This window comes from Mercurialis annua, linkage group LG4 (genome assembly GCF_937616625.2).
Source record: "Mercurialis annua linkage group LG4, ddMerAnnu1.2, whole genome shotgun sequence".
Lineage (NCBI taxonomy): Eukaryota > Viridiplantae > Streptophyta > Magnoliopsida > Malpighiales > Euphorbiaceae > Mercurialis > Mercurialis annua.
This window is the reverse complement of record NC_065573.1, coordinates 32,881,135-32,908,730: the sequence shown is the minus strand read 5'-3', so window position 1 is coordinate 32,908,730 and position 27,596 is coordinate 32,881,135. Positions and strand designations below refer to the sequence as shown.

The 27,596-nt window shown below is 29.8% G+C and overlaps 1 protein-coding gene and 1 long non-coding RNA gene across 3 annotated transcripts; one reads left to right on the top strand and one right to left on the bottom strand.

Annotated features, from left to right (window-relative positions):
• Positions 1-292: 292 nt before the first annotated feature.
• LOC126678726 (uncharacterized) lies at positions 293-1,043 on the bottom strand. 2 transcript variants are annotated; one of them, XR_007640712.1, is made up of 4 exons: positions 804-1,043; positions 674-714; positions 547-567; positions 293-468 (listed from the first exon to the last, which is right to left on the bottom strand). It is a non-coding gene; the product is annotated as an uncharacterized LOC126678726 (long non-coding RNA). The 2 variants fall into 2 exon arrangements; XR_008790605.1 differs by having other exon boundaries at positions 547-714.
• Positions 1,044-18,060: 17,017 nt separating this feature from the next.
• Positions 18,061-20,164, top strand: LOC126679432 (myb-related protein 306-like). Its single transcript, XM_050374458.2, has 3 exons — positions 18,061-18,379; positions 18,547-18,676; positions 19,050-20,164. The coding sequence occupies exons 1-3, from the start codon at positions 18,247-18,249 to the stop codon at positions 19,741-19,743; spliced, it is 957 nt and encodes a 318-aa protein (XP_050230415.1). The 5' UTR covers positions 18,061-18,246; the 3' UTR covers positions 19,744-20,164.
• The last annotated feature ends 7,432 nt before the right edge of the window (positions 20,165-27,596 follow it).

Genomic DNA, 27,596 nt, shown 5'->3' with positions numbered 1-27,596 from the left:
GAAAAAGTCCTAATCATCACGACACATCTGAAAAAAGAAAAATCTCAATGTGTCCGATAATGGAATGGGCAAACGTGTATTATAGATAGGGCTGAGCACGGTTCGGTTCGGTTCGGTTTGTAAATTACTGAAACCAAACTAAACCACTCATATAAAATTTAAAACCAAATTTCACTAGTCCGGTTCACGGTTTTTTCGGTTCGGTGAACCGAAATGTCGGTTTTTCTCGGTTCGGTTCGGACGGTTCACCGATCAAAAACAGAACACAATAAATTCTAATTTAAAATCTAAATAAAGAAATATAAAACTTTTTATATATACAAATGTGGTTTAATTACATCAATTTATTTACATTATCTTCAACACATATTAAATTAAAATAAAAAAACAAATACAATTAAAATATGTTCTTCTAAAATCTGTTCTCCACTTTGCCTTTTTCTTTTCTTTATCAAAGTATTCGTAAATCTGAAAATAAAGAATAGCATAGTCATTTTCAGTGAACAGAAATTTTACATTAACAATAAGAAGTTCAACCAAACATACCTTATAATCATAGGTAAAAACCTGGTTAAAGGCCAAAATAGTAAAGGTCATGGAAAAATTAAAACCAGGAAATCAATAATAAAAATAAAAAATAACAAGAAATTAACCAGATAGTCAAGAAATTTACCTTAAAAATTCAGGAAACTAACCAAAAATTCACCTCTAGATCTAACATTAATAAATATATCAAAACATTTAGTAAAAAAACTAAGAAATAACCAACAATTAATTAAAATATTAGATCTCCATGAAATTACCTTGAAACATAAGGGTTTGGTTACCATACGGTTAAAAAGCTCGCGGCCGTTGATAGTAACAGCCGTGGTATCAACGGTTGAGGTTTGTAGTCTTCGTTTTTAGATGGTGGTGAGAGCATCTCAGTGATAACCGATAAGAGATGAAGGAGAAATATTAGGGTTTTTTGTTTGATTTGGGTTTGATAAAGAAATAGATGGAGGAGATGAGAAAAGAATATGAGAGGGAAAAATGGAGGCGGCTGTGTTATAGAAATTAGGGTTCTTGATTGTAAAGAGAGTATATATAGTATAGTGTGTAAATGACGAAAACAACCTTATTAATTATTTCGGTTTTTTCGGTTCGGTTCGTTGACCGAACCTTAAAACCAAACCAAAACCGAAAACCGTGATTTTTATAAATTTTAAACCAAACCAAACCATACTAACCACATATTTTTTCGGTTCGGTTTTTCGGTTCGGTTTGACTCGGTTTTACGGTTTGGTTCGGTTTTTGCTCACCCCTAATTATAGACGTACTTTGCTTATTGGCAACATACATTGAGTTGCTTTGTGATTTTCTTGCCATTTAGCTATTGAAATCTCCAATTCATAATCTTGTTAACGAAAGTCATATAACTAATGAATCTTAAATGGAACAGAGATTTGTAGGAATATTCATGTGATGTGAGTGTGACTAGCAGTGGCGGAGCCAGAAATATAATTTGGAAGGGACAAAATCTTAAATACTAAATATATATTTAACAAAATAATATTTTTTTAAAACAAATCTTAAAAAAAAAAGAGAAAATAGGACTGCTGTTTTGATTCAGCAGCCCCATTTCAATTTACAAATAAGGGCCTAAGTTGGCCCTTTAACATTTTTTATTAAGTAAAGGGCCAATTAGAAAAAGTAAGTTAACCATCCATCTAATACATGACAGGTGGTATGATTATTCACAACAATCAATTAATAAAAGACACATTTATTCTAAATAAGACATATTAAATAATCATTAATAAATATGCATTTTATTAATTGGTTGTTGTAAATAATCATGTCACGTACCACACATTAAATGGATGGTTCATAATCTTACGTGATGAACTTGGTTCGCACAAAAATTTCTCATATATTAGGGTTAGATGTAGCTGTATAAGCGGCAGCAGCAATTGAGGAGGGTGGCAGCTCAACTATCTGAGACACCCACTTATGTCCGCTGGCCGAAGCAGGAAAGGCGGCCATAAGGACTCAACCCCTTGGCTCCACCCCTGGTGATTAGAGGGAGGGATCGTTCCCATGTCCTCTAAGAAATACATGTTCAGCTTAGCCAATTACTACACTATAACTGACCAAATGTTATACATTTAGTCATTTACAATTAGCAGTTGTAGGCATATTATTCAAAAAATTAAGGAGTTTTACGAATTCTTTCAGTCTTACATCTTTTATTTTTTAAATTTATACTATTTGAGTATTGATTTTTTGTCACATTTTTATACTTTTTATATATATTATTGTTTTATAAAAAAATTACAAAAAGATTACTGTTTTTTAATTAATTTATTTTTTTATTACTTTTAGACATTAAAAGTCTTTATATGATAATTTCAGTTATCTAATATATATATACTAGAGAAAAATAATAATTTTTTTAAATTGAAAAAAAAGAAATAATATCAATTTAATACAGAATGATGATAATAACTTTGTCAATATTTAATTGATAGAATTTACTTTTGGATTTTTATGGGCTTTTGGGCTTCGATGGGAAGAGCGATCTAAAAAAAAGAGCTTACATTCGTGGAGGGCTTCCACCACCAAGTGGGATATAGAAGGACGAGCCCAGTTAGCACCATTTTTCACATGACAAGCTACCACCGGGTCAATTGGACTTCAATTTAATTGGGTTAGCAAAAACATTGAACCTAACGCTTAATATTTTTTCACATTTTAATCTATATTTAATTCTTAAATTCTAAACCTTAAACCATACTAAATTCTAAATGCTAAACCATATTAAATTCTAAATTTTAAATCCTAAACTATGGTAATTCCTAAATCTTAAACTCTAGCATACTAAACCATGCTAAATTCTAAAATTCTAAACCCTAAACCTTAAACTCTAAATCCTAAACTATAAAAAAATATGGGTCAATATTAGATGAAATAAAAAGGTGGAGTCAAGTGTTTGAAGAAATATTCATTAGAAAAAAAATGTTGGATAAAATAAGTGTGGGTCAAATGTTGGATGAATAAAAATAGAATCAAGTATTGGATAAAATAAAAAGGTGGAATCAAGTGTTAGATGAAATAAAAAGATAAAATGAAGTGTTGAGATAAAAAAAAGTATTTAAATATTTTTAGAATTATTTTTAATAATCAAGTGCTAAGTGCAATTTCCTCTTAAATGTGGGCTTCAATTTTTCTATTGTTGATCAATATGCAGTCTAATCAGATTTAAATTTTTTGAATACTAAATTTAATTGTGTGATTCATGAATATTATTTACTACCAAAATTTAATTTATATATAATATTAAATTTATACGGATTTAAAGGGTTGGAGAGATCTATTTTTCTTATGAGACATCTTAAAATAATTTTTTTTTATCTAATAAATATTTTTGTGAATTGTGTATATCTATATCTTATAAACCAGCAAAACAACATATATAGTATTCACATAACACGTAAATTATCTATAGATTATTTATTTGGCTTAAAAACTTGACCATTTACACTCTTTTTTTTTGGTACAAGGGAGGTTCCGGGCCGGTTCCAAATTTGTTGAACCGTGAACCGGCGGTTCCGGGTCGGAACCGGCGGTTTAAGGGTCGAACCCGTTAATAAAAAATATAAATTATATATTTAAAATATATATTATATCTTTATTATATAATATATTTACTTTTATAATAAAATATATGTTATATTTGTTTCAGTTAAATTTTTGGTTAATATTATTATTTAAAAAAAAAATCTTTATTTTCTTGTAATACTATCTCTGTGTGAGTTATTTTATTGTTAAAATACATTTTTAGTAATTAAATTTTAATTTTAATTTTAATTTTTTTTTTAAACCGTCCTAAACCGGAACCGGAACCGGAACCGTCCGGTTCCGAACCGTCATGGAACCGTCTCTTAGGCGGTTCCGGGCCGGTTCCACTTTTTCTTGAACCGTGACCCGGCGGTTCCGAACCGGAACCGTCGGGTTATGAACCGTGGCCACCTCTACTAAACCGAGCTAAATCTGGATATTCCTATCATAAGCGACTCCGTATAGATCATGCAAAATCCACGGTGTCAGGCTAAGAGGCGGGGTTTCATGAACATAAAAACCCACAATATAATCATCACTAACCGACGCTAAGTGATCCGCCGCAAAGTTCGCTTCTCTAAATATGTGGACTACTTTCACTTCCCAATCTTTCTCGATCAAACAACGGAACTCTAAATATAATTTTTACTACCATACAAAATTCAAATCTACGTTATGCAAGTGTAATATAATTTCAAATTTGAACCGGACTTGATAAAAGAATAAGTGTTTATGGCCAGATCAAATGGATTCAACTTGAGTTATATTCATCCAATGATTGACTCTACTCAATGATTGACTCTACTTTTTCTACTACATGTTTTGCATACTAATGAAACTAATCCATTTTGTTTCTTCTAAATTTAACTAATGATACTTGGATTTGACGTATAAGTATAACACAACCGTCATAGAAAATCACCGTGCATAAACTAATAAAGGGTTAGCTATATAAAAAAGGCCAAACACATATTTAAGTCCCTACACTATCACTCTTTTTCAACTTAAGTCCCTGAACTATAAAACGTTTAAAATAAGTCCCTACACTATCAAAAACATCTATTTTAAGTCCCTATCGTTGCGCAAGTTAACGGAATGTGGATGACGTTAACAATTACATATCAAAAATGCTATTTTGGTCACCGCACTATCATTTTTTTCCAAATTGAGTCCTTACACTATTAGAAACATCAATTTTAAGTCTTTCTATCACATAATTTAAATAATATTAATAATATTTTTATTTTCTTTTCTTTTTTAATGTTATTAAATTTTTTTAGCATTTCCAAAACTAGAATCATTTTCGACTATTAATAAAAAATTTGCAATTTAATTTAAAATTTATTAATTTAATTAAATAAAAATAATTTTTTATTTATACAATTAATTTTTTATTTTTAAGAAAAAATTAAATATATTAAAAAACTGTTCGTCTACCTCGCAATCTTTAAAATATCATATTTTTAAAAATATTTATTTTTATTTAACTAAATTAATTTATTTTGAATTAATTAGTTTTGGGTAATTAAAAGTTTAAGTTAGATTTATAGTGCAGGGACTCAAATGGTAAAAAAATTATAGTGTAAGGACTCAAAATTTTAATTTCATAAATTTTAACTACAACCAATCTCAGAGTCAAGCGTTTGTATCTCACTCTCTAACGGAATGGCACGGAGGGACTTAAATCGGAGACTTTTGATAGTGAAGGGATTTATTTTAAACGTTTTATAGTACAGGGACTTAAGTTGGAAAAAAGTGATAGTGCAGGGACCCAAATATGTATTTGGCCTATAAAAAATTTAATGATTAAAAAAACAAATAAAAAATAAAAAATTTATTATTGCATGCAAATGCTCATTAATTTAGTATGACATGACACAACCATTGCAATGATAAACGCTCATAAATCTCATGAACAATTAGCGGCTTTGAGAAATTTCTAGGCAAAAATATATATTATGTTTTCTGCGACAAGGAAAGCAACGCCTAAATTATATTATGTATTAGTATAATATCAAATAAAAGTCCATCAATGACGGCATGGACGTCCTTGTTTGACAATAATGCATGATCAAGGAGATGAAGAGAAAAAAAACATAGACAAATGCCCTTTCACATGCTCCGGTAATAAAAAAAACATTGACAAATGCCCTTTCACATGCTCCGGTAATGGGTTAATTTATGTGAATCATATTTTTATAAAATTATTTAGCTATATATATATATATATATATATATATATATATATATATATTGAAAATTAAAGAATAAAAAATCAATGCGGCCCCTGAATTTATGACACGAGATTATTTAATTTAATTTGTATTTTTTAGCAACTAATTTCAAAACTCTGTATTTTTGGATTAGAATACCCCATAAAATATATTTTTATTGTAAAAAATAGGTTTAAGATAATTTTATCGCAATAATTATTAAATTCTTTAATTTTTTTCGCATCTCTCACCCCGATTTGTATTTTACGTATTTCGAAAATACAATTATGGGATAATCTGACTAATAATAAAGAGTTTTAAGGTTAGTGTTATTCAAATAAGTACAAATTAAAATGATCCCGTATTACAAGTTTAGAAGGTGCGTCGACCCTTTGTTCGAAAATTAAAATGAGATAAGATGATACAATTAAATGAAAAAGGATTTAATCATCTCGTCCCTAATTTTAAAAAATTATACAATACAATCATTACGCCATATCTGATTCGTCGCCTTTTCATTAGGTTATGGTGGAAATTTTTCATTGCTATTGTCTTAAATTATAATTTACCAAACATTTATACTACTTAAAACAAATTTAGTTTTGGATATAGAATTTTAAATAAAAAAACTTAAAGATAATTGTAATTTGTATACTTAATTTGTTAACATATACTCCCTCCGTCCCAATAGAGTTGTCCACTTTGCCTTTATCACACAGTTTAAGAAAAACAATTATTGTTCATGGATTTTGCAAAATTTTTCTTACTTTTCTTGTCATAACCAGAGGCGGATCCATGTACATGAGGGTGGGGTCCATGGACCCCACCTTTTTTATTTGGAATTTTTTTATCTATGTATAAATATTGTTAGATAATACTAAAAGCAAACAAATATAGTAATAAATAGCTCTGTTGTGGCTCATGACCACATTAATTAAGATACCAAATGTTATTCAAAATTACAAATTTCATAATGAAAAAAGAATGGTTGCAGTAGTGTAAGAAAATTTCAAATTTGAAATGAAAATAGTTTTTATATTGGTTAAAATTATAAATAACCGATTTTACCTGTGAAATGTTATATAAATTTTTTTGCAATTAAATTTAAATTTTTTTTTGCAATTAAATGTAAAAACATTCACTTGTATATTTGTTAATAGAGGTGGTTGAATGATTGTTTAATAGCATATATTTATAATTAATAATATAAGTAATCATGTAATTATTTAACATTTTTAAAATATAAAAACTTGCCGATAATAATTATAAAAAATATTTAATTATTTTACTATTATTTAGTTAATATTTTGTATATTTCTATTATTTAAATTTGGGTTAATCATTCAAAAATATCTCATCTTTTTGATTTTTTTGTTTATATCTCAAACTTTCAAAATCGTCAATTTTATCCAACTTTTTAATTTCAGTTTCAATTGTATCCATGTTTTTAAATTGGAATTTTCACACTTGAAAAATATTTAAATATGTCATTCATATTTAGCACATAGTTTCAATTTTTGATGCTTTTTAAAATATTAAAGGCGATTAGACTATCTTAAAAAAATTATTTTACAAATAGATATAATTGAAACTGAAAATAAAATAAAATTGACGATTTTAGAAGTCTGAGATATTAATGAAAAAAATTTATATGATTTTGAATAATTAAGCCTTTGAACTTGCAGCATATTTGGACCCCACCATATAAAATTCCTGGATCCGCCACTGGTCATAACCCTATTTAATATAGGGTCCACTTTCAATTTACCCATTAGTGAATTTTAAATAGGGGTGATATAGGAAAATTGAGTGTAAAAGTTAGTTATTTTTTGAAAGTGGACAAGTATTTTGGGACAAAAAAATTTCTCAAAGTGGACAACTCTATTGGGACGGAGTGAGTATAAGATTAGAAACAAAATGAAATTTTACATAAAATTATCGAGAATTCTAATTTACAAAAAATACATTTGGGCACCGTTTGGATTGAGGAAATTCTGATGATTAAAATCCATGAATTTTTACACAATCCACTGTTTGGTATAATAAAAAGTTCCATGGATTGTCACAATCCACCATACTCCTAAATACTTCATTTGATTCCCACCTAAAAGGTGGGAAAGTTGAAATTCACCATTTTTTATACATAATGGATTGTCAGAATATTTTATTATTCCAAAATTATCCCTATAAATCCATTGATTTTAGATTCTATCCAAACGATAGAATTTGTGAATCCATCAATTTCATATTCTATGGATTTTAATTCCATTGATTTTGTTAAATCCATTGATTTCAAAATCCCTCAATGCAAACTTCTTTTACACTATCCATTCTATTTTGTAAGCCTACTCCTGTCCACTTTTCGTTTGCGGAATACTTGCAAGAAAACCCTCCACTCATGGTAAACATATCGAACTTCAATTTTAAAAAATAGCTATAATTATAATTAAAAAATAAAAAATAAAATGAAATTAAAGATTTTAAGTTTTTTTGATTATAAACATAAAAAATTGAAACGCTGAATTTTTTTAATAATTAGGTCACTGAATTATAATAATTAGTCCCTCTTTATATTTTGCTGAGGTTGTACTTTCAAATTGTTTCTTCTTCCATAAATATAAACGGCACTTTAAGCATAGTTCATGACTGAAAACAGTTAGTTGTCCAGTTGTACCTGCTCTTTTTTCTCCTTACGTGGAAGTTGATCATCTTCTCATTTATACAATTAATTCCAGCTTGAATCCAAATATATTGGGATCCTAATTCTTAATTCTTAATCCTCAATCTTTAATCCATATTTTTCTTTTAAATATTTTTGTTTATTTTGACAAAATAATGTATTGTCAAGATTGGAATTCAGGGCTTAATTTTGTAAAACAATTACTTACAAATTGTTTCTATCATTTGTTCAAAAATATATTTAGTGACGGAGTACTTATAAATTTACTATACATAAATAGAATTCTTAAATAATATATGAAACTGTCAAATAAAGAAGTTATTTATATATAATAACAAAAGATACAGAGAATGCCTTTACTATTCAATAGTTTTGAACGACGGATTTTAGTGACGGAACAAACCTACCGCTAAAAAATCAAAAAAACTGATTTTTTTAAAGTGTATTTGAAAATTTATAAACATATCTATTTATTTTTTCGAAATGTTCAAATATAGTATAATTTGATAATTTTGTTGTAACTTTATCCATATTTTTTAATCAATTTAATTGTTCTATTTTTCAATTGAATTGTAGCAAAATTTATTTTTTGGAATAGTAGAATTTAATTTTTAACCTAATTTTTTTCGAAATGATAATTAAATCCAATTCTAAATTCTCTTTTAGTGATTGAAATAAGAAAAAAAATCAAATTTAAAACTTAAAATAAACAAAAGGACGGATAAATATTATATTGAGATAAAAGATTGATATAATTAAAATAATGAAAAACTACAATTGTAATGATAAATTTGAATTTTTATATATGATCATTATGCAAAATGATAAAAATTTGTTTGAAAGTTTTTTAACAATCAACGACGAAAAAAAAATGCAATAGAAAATAAATATTACTAACAATCAGTGATAAAATAGTATTACCACGTTCCATTTTATTTGTCATTTTTTATTTTATTTTTTAGGCTAATCACCTCAAAAACTACCGACCTTTTTTTTTTTTTCAATAACACCCTGACCTTGTAATTTCGTCGATTGCACCCTATTTCGTATTTTTACATTTCAATAGCACCCTACATTAAATAAAATTGATGATTTTATTATTTTAAGGATTAAATTCTATAAAACATTTAAATTTGAGGATCATTTTATACCTTTTTCTAATTGGATAAATTCAAACAAGTCACTTAACTTAAATTACATTCAAATAAGTCATCTTCTCCATTAATTTTTTTTTTTAAATATCAAAATATATCTTTTCCGACCCGACATATTCCCCGGTCTCCGACCCACCATTCCGAACACGGTGCCGTCCTCCCATGGATGACGAGATCTGTTCGTCCTCCATGGGAGGACAAACACTGTTCGTCCTCCATGGGAGGACGGCAGAGCTTGCTCGTCCTCCCATGGAGGACGACATGGGTTCGTCCTCCATCTCGTCCTCCATGGGAGGACGAGCAGATCTGCTCGTCCTCCCATGGAGGACGAACAGATCTCGTCCTCCATGGGAGGACGAGCAATCAAGATCATTAATCCTTGAACCACCATGACGATGACCATCACCAACATTATACTATTTGCATAGCTACAAATGGATACCTTCATAGTCGTAATGTACGCCTAGTGGTACAATCGGCTGAGTAATTCACAAGCCAACAATTTAATGTCCCTTTGAACTTTATTTCTTCTATATGCATTACAGGCTGTTTTAATTAATTGGCACTAAATTGTCACTATATCACAATTATTTAATCTGATTTTATTAATTAAATTCAATTGAAAATCCAAATCGAAATTTCACAGTTGTAAAAGAAAAACAGTTTAAGATCTACGTAGTAAAAGAAATGGTCAAACATATCTTAAGGCCCCTCTATTTTTGTGGTGTTGCTTATCAGGTCTTTTTCTAAATTTTTGTTTTTATATAGTTTCTATATTATGATTTTTGGGTATTAAACTTGTGAGGGTACTGAACTATATGAAAGTTTTAAAATGGATACTGATTTTTTTTTTTACAAAATGGGTACTGAACTATACGAAACGTTACAAAATAGGTAATTTCAGCCATATGTTCTCCACTAATTGGATGAAAAAAGAAGCCACATCAGCAAAAAGTGGCTGAGAGTATCCATTTTGTAACGTTTCGCATAGTTGTATCCATTTTATATATATAAAAAAGTCAATATCCATTTTGAAACTTTCACATAGTTCACTACCCTCCCAAGTTTAATATCCTGATTTTTTAGACAATTTTATCGTATTAAATATTTCATATTCTACTAAAAAGATTTGTTTTAAAAGTTAACAATAAAAGGGAGAAATAGAATAAAGTTGAGTCAGAATTATAATATAAATAAAAATTATCAATCAGAATTAGACATAAAAAATTTCGATTAAAATTAAACAATTAATATATTAGGGTTATTGTTTTAAAGAGTTAATCATTTTAAAATATTAATTCCATATTTTTGACTTTTTTGGTTTATGATCTCTACTTTTTAAATCCTCAATTTTAGCTCATTATTCATTTTTTCAGTTTTAATTATAACTATTTTTTAAAACTGAAATAAAAAAAAATTAAATATACCTTTCTCATTATTTCATGTTTGAATTTTTTATTATAAAAATGGAAATTATAATAATATAAAGTTAAAAATGAAGCATTTTTAGTGACTAAGCCTTGTTTAAATCATATAAATGGATCTTAATTAATCACTGTCATATCAAACAACATTACATAAATTTATCTTTCAAATTCTGTCTTAGCATATACTATAGTGATGTAATATATCAATATAATTAACACCTGAATCAACAAATTTCTGATCTTTATTCATTAACCATGCACCTCTCCGAATTAAGTGTTGCAAATTAAATTTTGTTAGCATTATAATAACAAATCAACATTTTAATTGTTTTTTATTTTGTTCGAAGATCAAAAAAGGAAATTATAGATCTACACATCTATTAACTTGCAATGCCATCTCTTGGAGAAATTGTTTTAAGTAGACTCAGTTCACTACGTTATCTGTGGACTAAATCAATTACTCCCTCCGTCCTATCACAGCTTATGCTGTTTACTGAGCTACAGAGCTTCACTCTTCTGCTGCTGAGTTACATGGAAGGTTTCCTACTCCTTATTTTCTTGTTGATTAAAGCATCTTGAAGCATGCTGCTCCTCATGTCATTCTCCACGTGGATTCTGTTGCTGAGTTTGTTAGGAGTTTGTTAGGAGCAGTTTATAGTTTGAGCTTTCTATAAATAGCTGATGAATTCAGCTTAGTGTTGTAATCAAGAATTCATTTGGTTTAATCAAATATCTTTCTTATCTTTCTTATCATGGTATCAGAGCTTTTGTTCTCTGTTTTTCTCTGAAAATAACCGTTTTCTTATCTTCTTCTTTCTTGAGCTTTATTGAGCTTTGTTAACTGCTTTAATGGCGAATTTTACAGTCAGACCTGAAGAGAGCTTATCTAGTCCGTTCTTTCTTCATCCAAATGAAAATCCATCGCTTATTCTAGTCTCTAATATTCTAGATGAGAACAATTATCATGCCTGGTTCAGATCAATGAAAATGGCATTGATCTCCAAAAATAAATACAAGTTTGTGGATGGCTCAATCACAGTACCAGAAAGTAATGAATTGATTTTTCCTGCTTGGGAGAGGTGTAATACCATGGTTATACAGGTCAGTAACATCTACAATTGCAGATAGTATTTCTTGTATGGATACTGCTGCTGATATATGGAAGGACTTGAGAGATAGATTCTCACAAGGAGATGCTTATAGAATTGGTGATATTCAAGAGGAGATATATGCTTTTCATCAAAATACTTTGACTGTTACAGAATATTTTACTCATTTAAAAACTCTTTGGGATGAATTGAGGAGTTTGAGTCCATTACCTGTATGTGTTTGTATTCCAAAATGTTCCTGTAATGCTTTTGATCTGATTAGAAAAAGACAGTCAGATGATCAAGTAATCAAGTTTTTGAAGGGATTGAATGATCAATATAGTAGTGTTAGGCAACAAGTCTTGATGATGGAGCCATTGCCTGTGATGAATAAGGTTTTCTCTATGATAATACAGAATGAAAGACAGTTTATAAGTTTTAAGAATGGAGTTGATTCAAATGTCTTGATGGCTAAAGGATCAGCACAGAATTTTCAAGAAAATTATGAGTCCAATGTATGCTATGTAAGAGGAAGAGGAGGTTATAATAATTACTCAAGAGGAGGTTATCAAAGATTTGGAAGTTTTAATGCTCAAGGAACAAAACAGAAAATGTGCTCTCATTGTGGTTATTCAGGTCACACAGTTGATATATGCTATAAAAAGCATGGATATCCTCCAGGTTTTCAAGGTTTTCAGTCAAAATATAAGCAAGGTTCCCCTTCTGCTAATCAAGTGGAGTTTGCAGGCTCTTCTATGATTGATGGTAATGAGAATAATGGAGGTTATGATGATTGCAAAGAAGATATTCATCAGAATTTCAAGTCTGTACATCCAGATTCTGTACCATCTGGAACAACCTTTCCTTTTACACAGGAGCAGTGTCAAAAACTAATGGCACTTATTCAAAAAGATTCTGCTGGCATGAACTCAGGGAGCACTTCTCATGTTAATTCTCTTTCTGCAAAGTTTAATGATGTTGCTGAGGAAGAAGGTACAATTCATCAATGTCTTTTTAATGCTGCTTCATATAAAAATACCTGGATTTTAGATACAGGAGCCACAGACCATATTGTCTGCAATGCATCTTTTTTGCATTCTTCTCCTGCAGCCACAAATGTCCATGTTAAACTTCCTAATGGGCAGTTAGTTCCTGTTACACACATAGGAACAGTACAATTGACAAATAAACTGATTTTGCATAATGTTCTCCATGTGCCAGAATTCACATTCAACTTGATCTCAGCTAGCAAGTTGACTGATGATGAGAACATTTGCTTAATCCTGTATCATGGCTCTTGTTTTATTCAGGAAATGCATACTTGGAGAATGATTGGCTTTGCTGAAAAGCAAGAAGGTTTATACATTCTCAAACAAGATCATGCTTCAGTCTTTCAGTGTCATACACAAACACAGAAAGAAAAAAAACCAGTAGAAGATATTTGGCATTATATAATGGGCCACTTATCAAATAGCAGATTGAAGATACTTCAAAAGATAGATTCAAACATTCAAATGTCAAAATTGGATGTATGTGATACCTGTCATTTTGCAAAACAGAAAAGACTTCCTTTTCCTGTTAGTAATACTAGAAGTACTGCTATTTTTGAATTGATTCATGTTGACATTTGGGGGCCAGTTTCTACATGTTCATTTTATGGATATAGATATTTTTTGTCTATAGTAGATGATAAATCCATATTTACTTGGATTTTTTTAATGAAACACAAGTCTGAGACAAGAAAACATCTGCAGAGTTTCATAGTCTATGTTCAAAATCAATTCAATACTGGAGTGAAAACATTAAGATCAGATAATGGTCTGGAGTTTGCTTATGATGAATTATACTCTAAACATGGTATAATACATCAGACTAGCTGTGTATACACACCTCAGCAGAATAGCATTGTGGAAAGGAAGCATCAACACATTTTGAATGTCTCTAGAGCATTAAAGATCCAGTCTGCATTGCCTATGAAGTTTTGGGATTTTTGTGTTACACATGCAGTTTATTTGATAAACAGGACACCTTCTCCTGTCCTAGCTGAGCTGACACCATTTCAAATACTGCATAACAAACCTCCAACATATTCTCATCTGAAAGTTTTTGGATGCCTGAGTTTTGCAACAGTAACTCAAGATCACAAAAAGAAGTTTGATAACAGAGCAGTCAAAGGAGTTTTTCTGGGTTATCCCAAGAACACTAAAGGATTCATTCTCTATAACATTGCTTCTAAGCAAATATTAGTTTCTAGAGATGTTGTCTTCTATGAAAGTGTCTTTCCTCTTGCCTCAGTACCCCATCATTCTGCAGACTTGCCTCAAAATCAAACTCTTGATTTTGACATTCTTTCTTCTATTCCTACTACTGCAGAATCTCTTAACCCACCAAATTCTCCAGGCCTCACATCTTCACCTTGGAGAAATATGTCTCATTCTCCATCTTCTTCACCCACACCTCAAACCATCTTTTCAAACACTGATTTTCCAGTCTTAAGACGTTCTAGTAGAATCACTCATCTACCTGAACATCTTAAAGACTATGCTGTCTCACTACCTAACACTACTTCACCTCACTCATTACACACAGTTTTATCCTATCACAATCTTTCACCATCTTTTAAACATTTTTCTCTATCCATTTCATCCATCACAGAACCTAAAACCTATACTGAGGCAATCAAATTTCCTCATTGGAAAGAGGCTATGCAGGCTGAGATACAGGCATTAGAGTTAAATCAAACATGGACTCTCACTGACTTGCCTCCACATAAACAAGCAATTGGCTGTAAGTGGGTATACAAGGTCAAACATAAGTCAGATGGTAGCATAGAGAGATGCAAAGCCAGACTTGTTGCAAAAGGATATACCCAGCAAGAAGGTCTGGATTACATGGAGACTTTTTCTCCAGTAGCCAAAATGACAACTGTCAGACTGCTTTTGGCTCTAGCTGCTAAACACAACTGGCATTTGCATCAATTGGACATAAACAATGCTTTTCTCCATGGGGATCTCTATGAAGAAGTATACATGAAGCTACCTCCAGGATTTGAAGTTTCTACCAATTCCACTAAGGTATGCAAATTACAAAAATCACTCTATGGCCTTAAGCAAGCCAGTAGACAATGGAACTCAAAACTGACCACAGCATTGCTTGCACAAGGTTTTAAAGCAGCAAATACAGATCCCTCTTTGTTTATTAAGCACAATGGTGATATTTTTCTAGCACTATTGATTTATGTTGATGATGTGGTATTGGCCAGTAATTCATTGACTGCTATAGCTAAGATTAAAACTTATATGCATAATGCTTTCAGCATTAAAGATCTTGGTACTTTGAAGTATTTTTTAGGTCTGGAGGTGGCTAGATCTTCAACAGGAATCACATTATCTCAAAGGAAATATGCTCTTGACTTGCTGCAAGAGACAAATTTTCTTGATTGTAAGCCTGTTCCTACTCCTATGTTGAATTCCAAGAAATTATGCAAAGAATCTGGAGATTTATTGTCTTCTAACACTGAGTATAGAAGACTTGTGGGCAAACTTTTGTACTTATGCACAACAAGACCAGATTTATCATTTGCCATCCAACAACTATCCCAGTTTTTGGATTGTCCTACAAATGATCATATGCAAGCAGTTCATAGAGTGTTAAGATATTTGAAAAGTTCTCCTGGAAAATGACTTTTCTTTTCTTCTGCTGCTTCCCAGGCTCTTACTGCTTTTTCAGACTCAGATTGGGCCTCATGCATAGACACCAGAAGATCTGTATCAGGATATTGTATTTTTCTTGGAGATTCATTAGTTTCCTGGAAGTCAAAGAAACAGTCCACAGTTTCTAGATCCAGCTCTGAGGCAGAATATAGAGCTCTTGCTAGTTTAACTTGTGAGATACAATGGATTACTTTTCTGCTACAGGATCTTATGCAGACCATTCATGCTCCAGCTCAAGTGTATTGTGATAATACCTCTGCAATTCAACTGGCTCATAATCCTGTTTTCCATGAGAGGTCCAAACATATAGAAATTGACTGCCATATCATCAGAGATAAGCTTTTATCTGGATTGATTCATCTCATGCCAGTCACTTCTGCTAATCAAACTGCAGACTGTTTCACAAAGCCTCTACCACCTGCTACTTTTTCTTATGCTATCTCCAAGCTGAAGCTCCTTGATCTATATGCTCCAGCTTGAGGGGGGGTATCACAGCTTATGCTGTTTACTGAGCTACAGAGCTTCACTCTTCTGCTGCTGAGTTACATGGAAGGTTTCCTACTCCTTATTTTCTTGTTGATTAAAGCATCTTGAAGCATGCTGCTCCTCATGTCATTCTCCACGTGGATTCTGTTGCTGAGTTTGTTAGGAGTTTGTTAGGAGCAGTTTATAGTTTGAGCTTTCTATAAATAGCTGATGAATTCAGCTTAGTGTTGTAATCAAGAATTCATTTGGTTTAATCAAATATCTTTCTTATCTTTCTTATCACGTCCCGTTTAAGAAGGGACATATCCCATTTTTAATTGTCTCATCTAAGAAGGTCATATCGTGTTTTCTGTGCCAATTTATATTGAACTTCCACTTTTATCCCTTTAGTTATTTTAATATGCATTAAATGCAATTCAATTTACAATAAATATATTCTATTATTAGGAGAAACTATACTAATTAATAGGGGTAGATATGACAAAATGAAATATTGTCTTATTTTATTAATCTTTGTGCAAAACTCATTTGTCCCTTCTTAAACGGGACGGAGTATATCATAACACCTTATTAAAATTAGGATATTCTTGTATTATCATTATTCAAAAGAGTATGCAAATAACAAACGAAATTAAAAAAATACCCTCATTTTAATGAGGTGTTATGATATGATTGACTTAATTCACAGATGACGTGCTAGACTGAATTTATATAAGAATTTTTCCATTTCTTTATGTTTTTTATTCCAAAATATTTATGATGAATTTACTAAATATGAAATTCATCATCATATTTTATCAGCATATGTATCATCATATTTACAGCAAAAGTTAATGTGTTATCAGATAAAAGCAGAAGCAAAATCTAACAAATTAGCATCATATCTATCGGACATTTATGTATCCAGCAGAAAAATCACTCTGGTCAAGGCAATTCATATTAATTATAACTCTAATTCAATTCTCTCTCTCTCAGAAATAATTTCTCTTCAAAGACTTTCACTAATAGTCAATGGACAAGGGTATTCCTTGTTTTTGACAGATACATGCAGTAGGGTCAGTCACCTTAGCTCGAATAACTCAAAGAAAAATAAAAACTTGCTTATTAATGAGCTTTAATTTCTTGAGAAAATACAGTAATAATAGGGTTAGGATTGTATTCAAGTAGAGTAACTAATGAGCTATCCAAAATTAACTCGATATTTAATCGAGTCGGACTCAAGTTCAAGCTACTCTAATTAATTGTCAAGTTGAATTCGAGCATAAAAATACTCAACTCGATAAACTCAAGAGTCTAATCGAATTTTAATGAATTTACTTTCTTATCTTTTATAATTATACAATATACTTACAATTATACCTTTATTTTCATAGTTTAAATCGAGTTCTAGTCTCATATTATTTACCGAATTTAAATTTGAACACTAAATATGAAATTCGATCGAGTTCGAGCCGATTTTCGAACTTTAAATTTTAGAATCGAGCTTGAACTCGACAGTATTTCCAACTCGACCCGACTCGATTACACCCTACTTCAAGAAATGAAATAAAAAGCAGATAAGTAAATTTAGGGTTAAAATTAAATAGATGCAAACCCACATTGAATGCCCCGCGGTTTTGTGAGGCAGAAGAGGAAATGGCACAGCTGACTTTGGTTTAGGGTTACCCCATCAGTAAATGCATTTGCTGTCATCTTTTGACTCTTTTTCCTTAATTATACCTTTGCTTCTTTTTTTCTATATATGCAGACCAACACAGCTACCTCGCCCTTGCATCATTGTCCTTTCTTTGCATAACTCGCTTCAACTCACCACCTTCATTAAAACCCTAGCACCAAGAACAACAAGAAAAATCATAGAAAACAAAGGAAAAAGAGCCAAATAATTATGGGTAGACCACCATGCTGTGATAAGATTGGTATGAAGAAAGGGCCATGGACTCCTGAAGAAGATATTCTGTTGGTTTCTTATATTCAAGAGCATGGTCCTGGTAATTGGAGAGCTGTGCCCACTAACACAGGTAATTAATTATTATTTTTTCTTTTTTTTATTTGGTTTTGTTTTGGTTATGAAGGAAATGTAGTGTAATTAAAGAATGTTGATGATTTTGTTTTGTTATGTGTCTGAAATTGTGATCTAATTAGCTTTTGTCCTTTCTCTGTTGGGTGGTTTTGTTTTCTTTTACAGGTTTGCTAAGATGCAGTAAAAGTTGCAGGCTTAGATGGACTAATTACCTCAGACCAGGCATCAAACGTGGTAATTTTACTGATCATGAGGAGAAAATGATTATTCACCTCCAAGCCCTTTTAGGCAACAGGTAACTTAAACAAATATTTACCGTCAGTTAATTACCCTCTTTTAATTTTAATAAAGATTCATTTTGATCCTACTACTTATCACAAAATACTGAAAAAGTATTAATTCACAATTTTAAACAAAAATGTTTATAATTTGTCAATTTTTGATCAGTTTACACTTTTAACCATCAAGAACGATGTCAGATTAAGTTGTGAACTAATTAAAAATTATTAAAATGTGGGTTTTTTCATTCAAAACCATTAATTTTGGATATTTTCATCTTTCAAGCTAAATTATAGGGGGAAATGAACCTTTTGTTGAATCATTTTTATTGTTCTTGAAATTAAGATTTAAAGAAAAGAAATTTAATTTTAACTTTCTTGGAATTGCAGATGGGCAGCCATAGCTTCATATCTTCCACAAAGAACAGATAATGACATTAAAAACTATTGGAATACACATTTGAAGAAGAAGCTAAAAAAGCTTGAATCAGGATCATCCCATGACCATAATGAAGCTGCAAATCAATCAAAAAATCAAGAACCATCTACACCAATTATCAGTAGAGGTCAATGGGAAAGAAGGCTTCAAACTGATATTCACACGGCCAGAAAAGCACTCTACGAAGCTTTATCTCCAGAGAAATTACAAAGCAACAAAAATATTAATGATGATCAGTTCATGAATCTTTCAACTGAAAAACCAGAATCAAGTGGTTCTATTTATGCATCGAGCACTGAAAATATTGCCAAATTGCTTCAAGGGTGGATGAAAACTGGGCCTAATAAGATATTAAAAAGTGAACAAGGATTTATCAGCGATTTAATGGCTCCTACTGATTCATTTTCATCAAGTGATCAAGAATTAAAGGCAGATGATCATGGGGTTGAATTAGCAGAGACGTTTGAATCATTGTTTGGTTTTGAGTCATTTGATTCTTCAAATTCTGATTCTATGTCACCACCTGATCATCAACATGAAAGCAAGCCAAATTCTATGCCACCACTTTCAGTTCTTGAGAAATGGCTTCTTGATGAGGGAGCAAATCAAGTGATCTCATTGGATGATCAAACTATTTTTCATTAGGGGATTTATGGTGTCCGCTATGAGAATTTAGAAACCCGATGTTTGGAAAGGGATCCGGAATGGAATGGTTTCGAATATTGATTCATTAGTGACAAGATTTCTTCCACTTTTGAATTACCGAAACAAAAACTTTATGTGAGAGTCGAAACCCCAAGATTGGATTTCGTATTCAAATGAACCATGTAATCGTAAAAAAGTAGATTTTTTAGCTATGGGTCTAGCAAAAGAAAAATTTGATTATTTAATTAATTAGTAGATTAATTAATATGCTACTAATTAATTATTAACTTTTTTTTGGGTATTTTAGAAAACCTTTTTGGTAGTGTTAGGTTCTCACTCCAATAGTGCTAGAACGTACACACAACGTGTAAATCTCAATTTACTTAATGTTGTCTAATGAGAATAATGACTCCTTTCTTCATTTGTTATGTTCTTTATTTTGGTATACACATTTCACTAATTCAGGAAAAAATGACATGAGTATGAATTTATATATAACCCAGGTGCAATAATGTGCTTTCTTCTTAGTTTAGAAAATGAACAACTCGTTAATAGTACTCAAGTTAACAAACAAAATGATTTTTTCTTTCTTGTTATTTTTTTTCCATACAAAAATAATAAGCGGGTCACCCACTATGGGTTGGCTCAATTGGTCACAAGTGTGGACAGTAAGCATGGGAGATAAAAAAACCAAAGTTCAAAATCTCATATTCCCAACAACCAGATAAAATCGATCATCTCTCTGAAAAACTTCTTTCTAAAATTCTCTCAACCTCACAAACCCTAGCCGCACAACTACACTAAGGGAGATGGATTTTTGGCAAATCTTTGCCAAAATCCATCTCCCTTCCCTAAATCTTTTCTTAATATTTCCTTATTTCACAATAAATAGATAATTTTTAGTTGTTTTTCATTTTTCCTTCCTTAAAGTATGATTGTTCTACTGTTGTTCTTTTCTTTTGCGTTTTCCGGCGACTTTGCAACATCCGGCATGTCTGGCATCTCCGGCGCCTGTTTCTCATCTTTCTGTCTCCGGCGGCTCGGCATCTCTTCGGCAGCTCCGAATTCTGGCCGATATCTCCGGATTCCGGGCGGCTTTTCCTGCATCATCTTCGGTAGATCCGGTGGCGAGGAATTTTCATATATAAATTTAAAAGGTTGCAATTAAGTTTGGTGTTTAGATTTTAGATCTATGCCTTGTTGAAATTTTTTTAAATTTATATTTTATATTCATTTTGCCTAAATCTACTATTAGATTTAGTGTTTCTTGAGTTTATTGGGTGGCTCATAGTAGCTCAAAAGCCCTTAGAAGATTTGTGTAATATCTAGCATCTTTGGTGTTGCTAGATCTGAGACTTTTATAGTCGTATTTTAATGAAGATATTTTTAATCTTTCCGGCAAAAAAAAAATCTCATATCCCACAAATAGGACTTATTGGAATCATTTGTGGATGAGTGGTTAAAAACCCATATTAAATGGGAGGTCCGGGCGATGAGATGCCGAGACTAGCCTCCCCGAAGATTTATTCAGGTGGTCGGGCTCCGCCGGGGGTTCCCTCGTCATCAAAAAAAATAAAAATAATAATAAGCGGATCATAGGACATATTTGACGAAACTTGTAAAAATTGAATCAAACTGAACATAAAAATTTTGTTTTATCCGGTTTGATATCATAAAAAACTAACTTTTCAGTTCGATTTGACACTGTAAATTTTTTAATTTTCCAGTTCGGTTTGACATTAAATATTTTTTTATATTGTTTTGGTTTTTGATATAAAAACTTAACTAATTTTAGTACAAATCAAACTGAAAAAAAAATAAATCAAACCTACTTTAGTTTGATTCAATATGAATTTTTTGAAGTATATTTATTTTTATATTCTGTTCTGTTCGGTTTTTAATAAAATACATTTAATCCGGTTCGATTTGATCTAACTAAATACTCACCCTAGTATTTGGTAATTTGGACTTTTCACTTTCTTGAATTTTGTTTTGAAAGAAAAGTATGTTGTTTAATCTAATTATTTATGGAAAATTTTATCCCAACTGATTTTATATTACTATATTTATTACAATTTTGTTAATTTTATTATCAAAATTAGAAAATTAAGATCCACATACTAATTACGGGCAACATAAGGTATTATGAATATATCGAATGAAAAAGTAGTCTTCTGTGAAATATACAGGGAAAATGTAATAAAATAGCATAATAAAGAACACGAGGTAGATTTAATGTATGGGATGGAATGTATAATTAAAAAATGATGTGTATTTTTCAAAAAATAAATACTCCATTAAAGAATAATGTGTGGTTTCTTGTGAATCTATGCATGACAACTTACAAAAAAGAGAAAAGTCAACCACCATTAACCTTTGCACAATTTTGCTGGCTAATCCAAGTAATAGTGCTGCAATTATTAAGGCCAGAAAACCCTCTTTAATTTCAAAGTTATGGAGACTTAAATACCCACAACTATTTCCTCAACTGAACGGTACAAAGATTCATATTGAAAAAACTTAAAATTTATCCAAAATCGATAAAAAAAAATTAGAACAAAGATATATGATCATTAAAAATTTAGTTTTCTTAAATTAAATGAGTTAATTTATAAAAAAAAATCCACAATGTTCTAATTTATTTTGCCTCAAATTATAGATATTCAATTATACTTTAATGAGTGATTATAATTTTTATATTTTTATATTTTTTTAATACATTTTACGATAATTAATAAGAATATATATGACAATTAATAATAATTTAGTGTTTACAGTTTGAGACAAAAAAAAACAATAATGCGTATTAGATCCGCTTGAACGAAAATTCATACGATGAATATATAAAGATGCAATATGAATAATCCAAGGTGAAATTAGGGATTGAAGCCGCTATTCATGAATATAAGATCATATTATCTTTAATCACTTTTGATATTTTCTTTTTGATAATTGAAAAAAGAAAGCGTTGGTGAGAGGAGTTGAACCGACGACTATAGTAAACCGCTAACATTTAAATTATATAGTTCATTGGTTATCACTTTTAATTATTATTTTATGTTTTTAATTTTTTTCATTCTCTTTTTTTTTTTGATTCCGTAGAATAACAACGGATGTTTGGTGTAAATCAGAAAGAAACAAAAGATCATACCAAGACATGAACTCCATGACCAACTTCCTCACCCCGCCAATCATTTTTTTATTTTCCATCTTTCCTTTTTAAAACAGCTGAAAGAATTTCAAGTGTCTTAGCAAAATTTGCAGGCTGAGAGCCTTTAATGCACATGTGAAGAGATTCAGTAACATATAGTATATGGATAATTTCTTGTAAAATAAAGTGGGACTAATTTGATATTGGCCATGCAAAAATAAATTGACAACCCAATAGTTCCATACTGTAAAGGGATGGGAAGAAGCATAAGCACCTCATGAATATTAATATTTTCTTTGCCTGAACCTCATCAATAATAATAGCATAAGAAATTATTTTGCAACAGAAAAGGAAAAAAAGTGTCCCCATCTACTATTTAAATATAAAGAGGATAGTAATAAATACATTTGCATGTTGCACTAATTTATACTTTTTCCTGTTGATGATATTTGTCCCTGATAAAATAATAAATATATTTTAATTTATAAATATTTTTGCTAAATAAACTCTATTCATAAATAAAAAAAAATTAATCTGTGTTGTTGTATTCTTTTAATAAATTAATAAGGATAAATTTGATAAAAATAATAACTGTTTTTTTAATATTATTAAATGATAAGTATTATAGAATAAAAAAAATACAAAATAAAAAGTATTATGGACAAAAAGTAGTATCAAACTATATTTTAATATAAAAATTAGATTGTAATATAAGAAAGTCAAGATGTTACTTTTGAAAGAGAACCTTTTTATCAGACACCATTTACTGCAATTTTACGCGTTATTATGGCGAAGAAGATGGCTAGCTATTTCTTGTAATGCTTTCAAGCTGGTTCTACTTATTTTGCAGCATTGGCTTAATGCATGACTCTAAAAAAGTAAATATAATTGTACTGTAATGTAAATATCGTCTGCTTATTATAATCTTAAAATACATTTTTCAGATTCGTGATTTTTTTTATTGTACATATTTTAAGTGTACAACCATGCTTTAAACCACTGTCATCCATAATATTAAATTAAAATTATTTGTTTCTAAAATTTCTAAAAAAATTATTTCTGTATGATATTTTAATTTCATTTAGCTATAATTTCTTATAAGGAAGGTTTCAATCATTTAATATTAAAAATTCAGAGAGAATATAGTAATTGTTTTAAATTTAAAGTAAGAAATACTAGTAATTTTAACATAATTATAAGTGATGAATCTTAAGGGATTTGTCATTTATAATAGTTAAAATCATGATGTTCTGAAAGTATTAAAAAAACTCTTATGAATTCATATGTTGTGAAGTGTAGGGGTATGCATTCAATTATAACCAAACCAAACAAAACTAATATTTTCTAATATTGAACAAAAAATTTAAGGAAATCATTCTTTTAAAATCAAACCGAACTAGTTGGTTCATTTTTTATTTTGATTTTTAATTTGTCTTCCTCTAAAGTTACATAAACCAAACCATACCAAACAATTTTTTTATTTTAAAATATCAAATCAAGTTAAATTGAGTTTATCGGTTTGATTTGTTAGTTTGTTTTTGCACACCCATATTGAGATGTGTACATTCTTGTATGGCAACTCAATGATTAGATATTGCAAACGTCTACTATATTAAATGTAATATTGAATTGCATGTTAGTACGTATATTATAATTTATAAGTATAAAATGGACACTTATTTTATATAAAAAAAGGCTAACTTATACAAAGACATCATATGGTTCAATGATTGATTATTTTTCATTTATAGTATATCTTTTTTTATGAAACATTTATATTATATCTATATAAAGAAATATTAGAAATTAGAATAAGCTACATGACTTTTCCTCTTATTTTAAAGTAAATTTCACTTTTGTTCTTATCAATCCTAAATTTCACAATATAATTAAAAATCCTATGAATTTTATATGAAAGAAAGAGATTAAAAATACACACTCCACAAATGTAACTTACAAAATTCTTATATTCTTAGAATATAGGGCATCAAAAAAATGTAGAATGCAAAATTTAAAAATTTAAACTACACGCTCTGTTTTAAATATTTTGATTCCAGAAAAAATGTAAAATAATGTTGATAATATAAATTTAATATAAAGAATGGTGATGAGGAATGGTGTTCATCCAAAATTAGCAGAAATGATGATTAATAGTAGGGATTTGATTTAATTAAAGTTTTTGTATATCAAAACGAGAAGCATGAATTGGATTATAAATTAGAGATAACTGAGCTTTATATAAAATAAAATATGAAAGAAAATAAAAGAATATTATTTAATATTAGTTTCTTGATGACAAATTAGAAATTTGGACCTACTTATATGAGGACGTAAGTGGTAATATGCCCCCTCAACTTGTAAGTAATAGAGAATTAACATATACTAATTAATTTTATGGGCAATTAGTACACGAACTTGGTACGTAATTATAGGCAATTTGATCCATTTTGACAATTTACTCCTTCAATTTATAAGTTAATTGTCTATTAAATTGGCAATTTATCCTTTTAATTTATAAGTTAATTTGTTAAAATGTACTAATTGTACATAATTATTAAATTTGTATATTAATTTGTCAATAAAATAATTTATATATTACTTAAATCCTTATATGGGTATAGACATTGGCAGAGCAAAGACAGAAACATGTGGTAGCTCATGTAAGCCCAGCAGCCCACCCTCATGTTGCATTTAAGACCACCATGTGGGTTTCTTACCATTAGCCAATTACTCTTTTCTTTCTCTTTTTAATTCTTTTTGTTTGACTCTTTTCAGTTTTTTAATTTCATTTTTTTTTTTCACTTTTTATATTTTTTTTTTATATTTTTATGCATATTTTTTATAGTATTTTATGGTGTTTTTTCTATATTATTTTTATAGTGTATTTATATAGCATCAAAATAAGAAAATAATTATATGAAAAATATCCAATAAGCTTTAACATAAATGATATAAACGCTGAACAGCAAACTGTTAGGCCGTGGGTTTGATTCCTCCCACAAGCGCTTCTCCCTCCTTAAATTATCAAAATAATAACTATTATTATTATATGAATAATATAATTAAAAAACAATTATATTAATAAGAGAACAATAAATTTATAATAATATGTGTATAAAATATCTTAAAAAAATTTAAAAAAAATCTAAACAATCACAAAAAAATTAAAAAAACGACACTAAAGATTTTAAGTTAGCGACGGACTTTTCCGTCGCTGATTCTCTTTATTCAGTTTGATAGCAGCCAACCAGTTCAGTGACTGGTTTGTCCAGTTCAATCCGATTCAACTCGGTTCAATAGATTTTTGGTTTTTTGTGTTTTTTAAACCGAATTATTGGCCGGATCCCAGTTCGGCCGTTCTGACCGGACAGTCCGATTCGATTTTTAAAACACCGATAAAAACATATATAGTTTGTGGTCCGGTCCAAAGAGAAAAGAACTTATAGCAAAAATGAGAAAGCAGAATTGTTTAGCATAGGAAATTGACATATCCATGGTGATGGAGTGTGGCTATATTACCTGCAAAATCACCAGTTTTCTTTATTAGTCATCTTCCTTTACCTCATAATGTAGCATCAATCAACACCAACTTTCCTTATTTAAATTAACCTCATCTATTTAATCTCCATCAATGTTCATCTTTATGTGCGAGTTGTTTGGGTGTCATTTCATTTTCTTTTTTACTTTTGAATTTAATTTGTAATATATTGTACACGGCAATAAAAAATATTAAGAAAAAAATGTGATTAAAGATAAATTTTTATATAGACTCAGTCTATCACGTCGTCCATAAACTAAACTTATCACATAATGACACGTCACTAAAATGATGATAATTTTGTGATATTACTATTCAGATGTGTAAATAAGTAACAAACGAATTTATAAAATCGTCATCATTTTAATGACGTGTCATTATGGGATAGATGACGTGATGGACTAAAACTCATTCTAACACGTTAGTTTACAGATGACGTGATGGACTGAATCTACATAAGAATTTCTCGTGTTTAGAACTTTAAAACGCTTTTATCCAAAGACCCAAAAGGCTAAATAAAAATAAACAATATGTAGCCTTTAATTTACTGTGGATATAATTGAGTGATTTGGGTTGGGTTGGTGAGTAGCAGAAGACTTCATCCTTCACTATCTTCTTGAAAACACAATAATACTTCAGTCTCTATCTACCCCACAAATCTATCCTTACCAATTGTCTTTCTTTCTATTTGTTCTTTTTTTTTTAAGAATCTCACTCTTCTATGTAAGGGTAGAACTAGGACTATATTTGATTTATAAAATAAATCTGAAATAAAATAGCCATGCCATATAGAATATTATCTTTTGTTTAAGTTATTTAGCAAAAACAAATTATAAACCAAACATTGTCTAAGTGTAAAATGAACGATCACTTTTAATCGTCAGTCATTGTTATGGACAAATCGACCGGAAAATATGTGAGAAATTATTACATTAACTCATTCTAACACATTATTTAAAGGGGAAATAAAAATTCTCCTTTTCCTTTTCTACTAGATGGATAAGGCACTAAATCAAATTAAAAAGAGACATAATTTGGACATACTTTCAAAAAGTATAGTATGGGAAGATATAAGATTAGCACACCCTTAAAAAGGGTCACCAATCGGGTTTTGACACGCATCAAGTAACTAGACTCCTATTAGTAATTAATTAGTGGTAAACA